Genomic DNA, 10776 nt, shown 5'->3' on the forward strand with positions numbered 1-10776 from the left:
CCGGGCCTCCAACATCTTCTTTCCAAGGCAATCCTTTTATCTGTTGGTTCTACAAACGTCTTCATCCACACAGAGTTCAGAAAAGACCCAAAACGCTGCAGTAACTCCAGCCGGTCTGTGTGTGGCGCTGTAACTAAAATACACCAGGAAAGCGTCCCTGCTGGGTGGACCAACAGAGGGATGGATTCAAGTCTGAAGTGACCCTTTAGGGACGGGCAGAGTTGACCTGATTAACTCAAATATTCATTTAAAAGCGTCCCGCTCTGTCAGCTGACATGATGACATCATAGTTCGGTTTCTGCAGCTGAGAGTGGAGACAGGATGATGCCACAGAAGCATTTATTCTCCTGCAGGATCATCATCATCATCCCCCCCCCGACACTCACACAAACACACAATCATATCTGTTAGAATTTAAAGGTTTGGCCGTTTTCTGTTTGGTTAAAATAATAATCTGGTCCGCTGGTCGGTTATTAGTTGTCTATGGTGGCTGATGGGAAGGCCACCAGGCTCAGGGTGACATTGGCTCAGCTTCCACAGGTCACTGATGGCGTCTCCGCCCATGACAGTGATGAACGGTGGCTGCAAAGCAAGCGGCATCCATCGATGTTGGGCAATATACGGGCTGACCGTGACGCGTGCACACAGGGGGTGAGGGGGGGAGGAAAAATACAAAACAAGTGGAAGGAGATCTGTTCGAGTCGCTTCAAACCATGTGGAGCAAAATCTGAAATGTCAGCTGTGAGAGAGTTCATCCAAACCCACTCTGCTAACCCTAACCTTAACCTTTGACCTTTGATATGTTTCAGCTCAGAGTCTGACCCACCCACTGCAGCCGTTCGTTTTCTTTTTCATATCTGAGGTCAGATTCTGGAGGCATCAGGTCCAGCAGTGAAAGCCTCTGCAGCTCCTCCTGGAGGACCCCAAACTGTTCCCAGACCAGGGAGGAGACATGTTCCTTCCACAAAGTTCTGGGTCTGTCCCGGGGTCTCCTCCCAGTGGGACGAGCCCAAAGCCCCTCTACAGAGGGGGGTGTCCAGGAGATCCTCCTAATCAGATGTCTGAACCACCTCAGCTGACTCCTGTCGATGTGGAGGAGCAGCGGCTCTACTCCGAGCTTCTCCTGGATGATGGAGCTCCTCCTTCATTGAGACCCAATGAAGGTGGTCCAACCCGGTACCAGCGAGGTGGTCCCAGTGAAGGGGGTCCAACCTGGTACCAGTGAGGTGGACCCAGTGAAGGCGGTCCAACCCAGTACCAGTGAGGTGGACCCAGTGAAGGTGGTCCAACCCGGTACCAGCGAGGTGGTCCCAGTGAAGGGGGTCCAACCTGGTACCAGTGAGGTGGACCCAGTGAAGGCGGTCCAACCCAGTACCAGTGAGGTGGACCCAGTGAAGGTGGTCCAACCCGGTACCAGCGAGGTGGTCCCAGTGAAGGGGGTCCAACCTGGTACCAGTGAGGTGGACCCAGTGAAGGCGGTCCAACCCAGTACCAGTGAGGTGGACCCAGTGAAGGTGGTCCAACCCGGTACCAGCGAGGTGGTCCCAGTGAAGGGGGTCCAACCTGGTACCAGTGAGGTGGACCCAGTGAAGGCGGTCCAACCCAGTACCAGTGAGGTGGACCCAGTGAAGGTGGTCCAACCCGGTACCAGCGAGGTGGTCCCAGTGAAGGGGGTCCAACCTGGTACCAGTGAGGTGGACCCAGTGAAGGCGGTCCAACCCAGTACCAGTGAGGTGGACCCAGTGAAGGTGGTCCAACCCGGTACCAGCGAGGTGGTCCCAGTGAAGGGGGTCCAACCTGGTACCAGTGAGGTGGACCCAGTGAAGGCGGTCCAACCCAGTACCAGTGAGGTGGACCCAGTGAAGGTGGTCCAACCCGGTACCAGCGAGGTGGTCCCAGTGAAGGGGGTCCAACCTGGTACCAGTGAGGTGGACCCAGTGAAGGCGGTCCAACCCAGTACCAGTGAGGTGGACCCAGTGAAGGTGGTCCAACCCGGTACCAGCGAGGTGGTCCCAGTGAAGGGGGTCCAACCTGGTACCAGTGAGGTGGACCCAGTGAAGGCGGTCCAACCCAGTACCAGTGAGGTGGACCCAGTGAAGGTGGTCCAACCCGGTACCAGCGAGGTGGTCCCAGTGAAGGGGGTCCAACCTGGTACCAGTGAGGTGGACCCAGTGAAGGCGGTCCAACCCAGTACCAGTGAGGTGGACCCAGTGAAGGTGGTCCAACCCGGTACCAGCGAGGTGGTCCCAGTGAAGGGGGTCCAACCTGGTACCAGTGAGGTGGACCCAGTGAAGGCGGTCCAACCCAGTACCAGTGAGGTGGACCCAGTGAAGGTGGTCCAACCCGGTACCAGCGAGGTGGTCCCAGTGAAGGGGGTCCAACCTGGTACCAGTGAGGTGGACCCAGTGAAGGCGGTCCAACCCAGTACCAGTGAGGTGGACCCAGTGAAGGTGGTCCAACCCGGTACCAGCGAGGTGGTCCCAGTGAAGGGGGTCCAACCTGGTACCAGTGAGGTGGACCCAGTGAAGGCGGTCCAACCCAGTACCAGTGAGGTGGACCCAGTGAAGGTGGTCCAACCCGGTACCAGCGAGGTGGTCCCAGTGAAGGGGGTCCAACCTGGTACCAGTGAGGTGGACCCAGTGAAGGCGGTCCAACCCAGTACCAGTGAGGTGGACCCAGTGAAGGTGGTCCAACCCGGTACCAGCGAGGTGGTCCCAGTGAAGGGGGTCCAACCTGGTACCAGTGAGGTGGACCCAGTGAAGGCGGTCCAACCCGGTACCAGTGAGGTGGACCCAGTGAAGGCGGTCCAACCCGGTACCAGTGAGGTGGACCCAGTGAAGGCGGTCCAACCCAGTACCAGTGAGGTGGACCCAGTGAAGGCGGTCCAACCCGGTACCAGTGAGGTGGACCCAGTGAAGGCGGTCCAACCCGGTACCAGTGAGGTGGACCCAGTGAAGGTGGTCCAACCCGGTACCAGTGAGGTGGACCCAGTGAACTGACTGGTGAGCAGACAGACCAGTAAAATATAAGCTTTGATTTCTTCAGCACAACGGACCGGAGCAACTCCCTCATTACTGCAGACCAGACCCAGAACCATCCGTCTCATAAAAGATTTGAACTCTGCGTGAGGGAGACACCAGACCAGACCAGACCAGACCAGACCGGACCCCCCCATCCCCAACCCCCCAGCCCAGATGAACCTTCCACCATTGTCCCGTTCAGAACCGTGGTCTCAGACTCCTCCCAGCTGCAGAGCACCTGGGGCACGCTGAAGGTCATGGTCTGAAGACGCCAGCAAAGTCTGACCCCCCCATTAATAATATTATGGCAGTATGTGGGGTGCAGGGAGGGGGTCACACAGAAACCTATAACAGAAATGCTCAGTGATTGATGTGAGTCCCAGCAGACAGTCGCTGGTGTCTTTATTCCATCATCCAAAGGGGGGGGCAACAAATAACAGGGTTTACATGAATCTAAAAGCAGAGTTTTCTGTTTGCTGGACGAAGCTCAGAAGCCTTCATCTGAACATTAGCCCTTCATTTGAGATTCCCTCCCAGCATCGTGGATCACGCCTGTCGCAGAGGACAGCATCCGTGTCACAGGTGTCCTGTCTGGTGATAAACGCACCGAGCGTTTTACAGGCAACGCCAGTTTAAATGACTTCATCTCCTTAACGCGCGCGCCGCCTCGATGAATCACACACAATGTTAAATCAGAGCAGAGAAAAACAGCAGGGAAGTTCACTTTCATCGAGGGCAGAACTTGAAAGTAATCACAGCGAAGCTCACTACCGGGGGCACTAAACGGGTCTGAAGAGTCAAAGCTTTTATGGACGCGCTGATGGTGCCAAACAACAAATACAAACTCATATGGATGTTGATCTACAGCCTGTTTTCTTCCTTTCTCTTTGAGTTGTTTTTTCTGTGCTTGTGTAAAACAATCAATACCAAGGGCACATTAAGGTCCGGGTCGTATACTTTATTTATATTAGGCAATGACAAATCCTTATGATGCAATGGCTTCAGGACGCATGTAGCCCCGTGCCAAACAAATAAATATATTCATTCCCACTGGGAAGGTTGGAGAGATTGACGGAACAACGGGAAACGACAAGCCGACAAATCCATCACTGCAACCTTTTAAAAGAAACGCGCCCACGATTTTGGCCACTTCCTTCTTATTCAGCATTTCAATTAATGTCCTCGCGTCCCACCCCCTCCCCCACACGTCTCCTACAGCTATAACTCAAGGCTGGGGTTATGGAAAAGGACTGATGCTGAGCGTATGGAGACCTCGTCACTTAAATCAGAATCAAACTCTGCGTCAGGGAGCGAGAGCAACGCTGTGAGTCTAAAAGCAGAGAACGTCAACTAGAACCTTTCTGAGGAGATGCTGGAGGGTTCTGCTGCAGAAAACCCCCACCTGACCGAGCTGTTACAGCTAAAACAAAACTGTAGCTAAAAGGAGCCGAATGGTTACTAAAAACAGCAAAATGACAGCTAAAAGCTAAAAGTAGCTTAAGAAGACAAACCCAGACCAGCAGCTGAAGCAGGTTTTAAAGGAACTGAAGGGATGTGAATAAATAAATGCTGTGAAAAGTATAAAAGTTAGAACTGTTCCTCACTGATATAAACGGGTAAAAGCAGTTTGACTCCAAACCTCGAGCAGAAGAAGGAATAAAGATGAAAACTGTGAGGTGCTGACTCAGCGTTCAGAAATGAACGGCGCTTTGACGCTTATCAATTAGCTCGGAGGATGTAGAGAAGATCCCTCCTCTGTGTGCAGTCCAGAACCACGAGCTCGGGTTTGGACTCTGTTTGACGTTCTGTCCGGTCCAGGATCTCAGAGTAATGGGATTCCTCAAAGCCTGCAGATGGATGGCAAATCTAGTCGGTTTCATCTACTAAAAGAGGGCATAAATCAGCGGCGGAGGAAGCGGGGACGAGGCAGGGGTTATCACCAGTCTGCCTCCCTCATGAGAGCTTTGCATTAAAGCATTAGTGAAATTAATTCATCTTTCATAAGAGGTTTGAGCAGTATCTGTGATCTATGATAACAACCAATTTCTCACTATGGAGGGGCGGAAGAGGAGGGAGGAAGGAAAGGAGTAAAAAAAAAAAAAAAACTCCTCTCCGACCCTGACAGATACACAAATCTGCTCTTTTTAAATGGGCTAACATTATGTGGAGTGCTGCTCTCCGGAGCATCATCCCAGATTCATCCTCTGCCCGGGAAAGACACATATATCACCGGGAAAAACTTTTTTCATCTCTTCACACACACACACACGCACACACACCTCCTTTCTGTCTCCATCTCTCCTCAGGAAACACTTCAGGTAAAACGATCATTTCAAATGTTTTAGCATCTTAATCCGTCTGGTTGTTTTAAAATAATCGGATGTTTGTTTTGTTTTTCCACAGTGTGTGTGTGTGTGTGTGTGTGGGTGTGAAGGGGGCCGTATCGTCTGTTTTGCATAAATTTGCGGAGGTGTCCGTCGGAGCGTGGTTGACAGATGAGCGGGGAGTGCGGGGATGACACGCCGGCGCCCGTGCTCTTTATGAGGATCTCAGCGCGGCGCCGCTCGGCTCGCGGCTCCCCGTCTGACGGAACCAGAACCAGATAATTGAACACAGAGCGGGACGCAGTGAACTGCAGAACCCGCCACTAGAACTTCACAACGCAGCGGTTAGATTTTCTGTAAGTTGGAAAGTTGTGGTGGAAAATCAGCCGAAGACGTTTGGCCTCTCGTCCAATCAGAGCTGGAGAATGTGGCGTTCTCAGGTCGTTTACCCAGCTAAACACACGCAGATTAATCTCCCTCCCCTCCCTCCTGAGGGTCGCTCACAGAGATGTTTGGGCTCTAAAAAGTTGTTTTTACAGGAAAATATTACTGAAATTATTATAGTGAAAGTATAAATATTTATATCTACCTGTAAAATGAAATAATAATATTTTAAAACGTGAATGTCGTCTGAAACCAAGAAATAAAAAAGGTTCATTTAAAACATTCACTGAAGGAAATAAAAGTATTTTACCCAGAATCTTCTGTGATTAGTTTCAGCCACGGGTTCATGAGATATTTTGCTAACAGACAGACATCATTTAAACATCATCTTCTGCAGAATAATCTGATATTTGATCCGTTTTTTCTCTGGTTAAGCATCTTAACTTCTTAAACTGCAGGAGGTTCAGTTTTTATCTCGATTTTTTTAGGAGTAGACTCTGTCCATAAAACCTGAAGATAAAAAGGTTAGATTTGTTTTTCTAACATCTAATCCATGATGGAGGATTGTTCTAATCCAGGCTGACGTCTGAGGAAATCAGTTTCTTCTTATTATATTTTGTTTCTGTCTGGATGCAACTTTTTCACTTTCTAAATTATTTTTGCCGAAGCTCACTACCTAAAAACAGAATAATCTGATATTTACTGCAGAACTTTGCTGAAATGTGATCACGTCTCGTGTTGTTTCTGACAGAACTCACCTCGGGGAAGTAGTCCTGTGGAAACTTCTCCTTCTCCAGCGTGGACGTGCTTTCTAGTGTCTCAGAGCAGGTTTCCTTCCCAACAACCTTCTTAAACTTCTTGGCTGAAGAGGAGAAAACGTGTATATTTATGTCGGAATCTTGTCATAGTTCTGACAGCTGAAGCAGCAACAGCACCACCTGCTGGCTGGAGGGAGGACCAGCAGTCTCAGTTTCACACAATCATAAAATAATAACAGCAGCTCCGCAGAACAATCCTGCTGATAATTAAACTTCACCCTGAGAGGCTTAGAAGGAGGTTTTACTGTAGATTTGTCATTTATAAACGTCTCTTAGTGTTGGGTGATAATGTAAGGACCCACATCAGGGTCCCAACCCCACCTTTGGAAACCACTGCTCCAGCTTTACCCATTCTTTTTTACATTAAACACAAAATAAATAAATTCAGGGCAGGTGTTTTAACAGCAGTTAGTTTTTATCTGCATGTATTTTATGTTTTATTTAAGCAGAAAAACAGAAACTGAATAAAAACATGGCAGCAGCCTTACAGACGGGTTCTGATCCGACAAATAAAACATCCACAGAGAAACATTGCTGGTTTGATTTGGTGTCTAAGACTTTGTGTTATTTTAGCTGTTGTTATATTAAAACCTTCAGCTGATAGCTGCTGGGACTTTTGGTTTCTGTAACTTTTATACTTTTGAAAAGATTTGACTTTATTAACACATATTTTCTCCACAGGAACACATTTAGATCTCTTCAGTTCCTTTAAAAACATTGTTCTCTTTGAGATCTGCTTCGGCTGCTGGCTTCTTTTAGCTTTCAGCTAAGCTTGCTGCTTGTAGCTCGTCTTTGTCTACTTTTAGCTGTTTCAACATCTTCCAAGCCAGCAGCCGCCTGGATTCTGACAGGAAACGTTATTTCTCTGGTTTTCTGTAAGAATCTGTCTGCAGGAAGCTGATCTTCCTCCTGACCCTCCTCTGCCTCCCCCCCATCCTTCACTGGAGCTAACGCTGACTTGGGGGGCGCCACATCTCTATCCTCCCTTTAATTAGCCCGGTCCCCGGACCCCGGGGCCCTCTGACACCGGGGCCTGATGAGACCGCTGTAACTGTCCAATAACCTGCTGCACACATTACAGCGGGCCTGGAGCTGGAAATCCTCATGTTAATAAGAATTACCATCCAGTTCACTGGTTCAGATGGAGGCAGGAAGAGACGCTAAATGGTTCTGTGTGATGAGAGGGTCTCATCTCAGGGTATGTGTGAGTGTGTGTGTGTGTGTGTGTGTGTGTGTGTCACACAGGCCTCACCTTTGAAATCAAACTGGTGGATGTTTTTCAAAGACTCGTGGATAAAGTAGAAACTTCCCAGAGCCTGCAAGAAAAAAAAACTTTTATTATTTGTTATCTGTTGAACCGTGATCCAATGGACTTCTTCCTTTGAAGATTACAGATTAGAGCAACAATTTGTAGTTTCTAAGAGCCCTAAAAGCCGAACAGAACACTTGACCCGTCTGATAAAGTGACCTGAAGTCTGCCTCCTTCAGGGACTCGACAGTCGTCTCCAAACACCAACAGGTGCAGTACAGTACACTCAGCCCCTTTCTTCTGGGACGAGTCAACAACTCAGGCTTTCAAAGGACATATTCAGATAGACCTTTCAACGAGCAAAGATCGACTTCAATAGGCTTAAAATCTTAATTTTCCCAGCGAACAATCAGGAAACTTTCCCAGTCGGTGGACGAGCCAATCCAAGTGTGTGGGAAGAAGTGAGCGTGGTGCAGAGACGGGGATTTGATGCGGTTCACAGTCCGCTACCCTGCTTTCTGTTGGCCTCTTTACATTTAGGGCAAAATGGAGGCAAAGCTCTACTTCAATCCCCCTGAGTCTTTGAGACAGCAGACCCTCGGCTCAGGATAAGGCTCAGTCTGTCCCCCCTCCCTCAAAGAGCCAAACAGAGGCTGGTTCGTCACTTTTCCTGTAAAGAGCCGAGCCAGACGACTGTTTCTTCCTTTGATCCAAAACCGAGGTGGACAGGAGGAAGAAAGGTGCCAAAGTCAGGTAAGATGATGGAGAAGTGATGAAAGGTCTAATCAGAGGTCGGAGGAGACAAAAGGCAGAAAGGAGGATTGGATCTGAGCTTGTGTTTCCCGCCTCTGCTGGCTCACTTGTCTGTTTCCTAGCCTCCTGCAGAGCGTTTGGTCCGGGCGCTGTAATATTTATGTGCTCCAGCACATCCTGAGATTAAACATTTGCTGATTTGTCAAAAGCACAAACATGAAGACCTGCCCATCTCCTTGACATATAAGTTCAGACGACAGAAAACACTCTCGCACATTTAATTGATGAGAACTGCGGCTGGTGACCCGAACCTCCGCCCCACTCCCTCCCTCCCCCGCTGTCATTCCTCTGACGGAGGATGGGAAGGGGGGCTTCAGATGAGAGGGGACAGCGTTGGGTGAAGGCAAGGTCAAAACTTGTCTCAGTGAAAGGACGAATTCCAGGAAGGAGCCGGAGATTATCTGTGCCCACTTCTCTTTATGTCGTCTTTCACCTCTCGGTGCCAACCGAAGGAAAAGGGAGGGAAAACTGTGCTGCTTACAGGAGCTTTCAGACAAAAACTGTATGAAGGACATGTTTGCTTTCGCACCTCCAGGAGAACCATCCCAACACTCAGCTGATGACAGGAAAACAAAACCAGCAGCTGCCTCCAACGGTTTCAGGGTCGATGAGCTGGTTCCTGTGGTCCAAAAGCACCTTATCTGAATGTTTCAGAGGCTGGTGAGGTAAAAACCCCCACCTGGAACTATAACTACCACCTGCCTCTGAAGGTGAGGGGCGATAATGTTGTTTCCCGTGTCTGTGTTCAAGCAGACCTTTGCTTTATTGATAAACCTGTGATTTATGGAGCAGCAGTAGTAGCTGAGAGTCATCCTCAACAGAGCTCACACTGAGACATGAGACCATGTATGAAGTCATTTACAGGCTCTGACCAACGACTGCATCCCTTCTCCTCGCTGATGGTTTTAGTTTAAATGTCTGCTGTAAAAGGCGGCGGGCGACATGCATTCCTTCAAAGACAGTTAACTGAAGCATGGCTCTCAGACTGTTTAACAACTAATTCATCTGCTGTTTTCTGACAAGTCCAAGCATTGCCAGGACACAGTATCCAAAACTAAACTGACAGAAATTTACTCATTTTTAAAAATTAGGTAAATCTGAAACGGTGCAAATTTAACATCTTAGAGGTTTGTTCTGCTAAATTATGCAAGAGGTGAAAATTAAGCAAAGGGAAAAACTGCTGCAGAGCAACTGGTTGTAAAAAAAAAAAAACACTTGAGATGCACAATTCACCAAAACCTGACTGTCCTCATCATATCACAGCAAATATATATATTATATTTAGATGATGGTGACCAAACCTGTGAGAAAAACATCACAATATTTAGCTAAAACATGAGAAAAACACCAGCAGCTTGTAATAAAAGCTGATGCTGGGAGCATCCTGATCTCTGCAGATGATCAAGAAGGACCAACGAAAGTCAGGAATCAATGTTCAAACAAATGATAAACAGCTAGCCTAAGTGGCTAACTTTGTAATCACAAAAATCTACTTAACCCCCAACCCAAATAAATATTCATGGGACACTGAGGTTCAGAGCCTCCCTCCTGCACTCTTCATGAAGAAGCTATTATATCAGCGCGCCACAATTAATCCATTCCTCTCCTTCCATGACAGCCTCCAAATATTCATTAGGGCCGGCCGCGCTGACAGGCCGTGCTTATCTTTTACCGGAGGCTTTACAATGGCCCGTGTCAAACGTATGTTTGTCACGTCCCTCTTTATTGATTAGCTGCCAGATTCACTTGAAATAATTAAAAGATTATTTTACATATTTATAAACCTCACTGTCACAGTGGCTACTTAATTTTCCATTAGTAAAATGCAGTCTATTAGGTGTGGCGTGGGGGGGGGGATGAGTAATCACTATAATTGTAGACAGAAAGACAATAAGCAGCCATAAAAGCTGCAGGTTTATGACTTGTTCTGGCAACAATATCTCTTATAGTCATGTTGGCCACGCCGCTCTGATAAGGACACACACAGGCTTCCTGCGCGAGTGTGTGTGTGTGTGTGTGTGTGCCTGGTTTCTGTTACCTTCCAGGACCAAAGCCCAGTCCTACACACTAAGAACTGCTGGGTTAAAAACAACCCAATCTGTGACCCAGAAACTGGACCGAGTCAACCGGGGGGTGGGTGTATGTGTGTGTGTGTGTGTGTGTGTGTG

The 10776-nt window shown here is 48.6% G+C and overlaps 1 protein-coding gene across 4 annotated transcripts in view; it reads right to left on the reverse strand.

Annotated features, from left to right (window-relative positions):
• LOC108246561 (inositol polyphosphate-5-phosphatase A) overlaps positions 1-10776 on the reverse strand; it is a 171753-nt gene that overhangs the window by 72321 nt on the left and 88656 nt on the right. For all 4 annotated transcript variants that reach the window (XR_005232672.1, XM_037973684.1, XM_037973683.1 and 1 more), the window contains exons 5-6: positions 7799-7862; positions 6487-6590 (exon numbers count right to left, since the gene is read on the reverse strand). Coding sequence is in view for 3 of the 4 variants with exons in the window: in XM_037973684.1 (XP_037829612.1) it covers positions 6487-6590; positions 7799-7862 (168 nt within the window). In the remaining variant the exon portion in view is untranslated. The remainder of the gene's footprint in view (positions 1-6486; positions 6591-7798; positions 7863-10776) is intronic.

Source organism: Kryptolebias marmoratus, linkage group LG22, assembly GCF_001649575.2.
Source record: "Kryptolebias marmoratus isolate JLee-2015 linkage group LG22, ASM164957v2, whole genome shotgun sequence".
Taxonomy (NCBI): domain Eukaryota; kingdom Metazoa; phylum Chordata; class Actinopteri; order Cyprinodontiformes; family Rivulidae; genus Kryptolebias; species Kryptolebias marmoratus.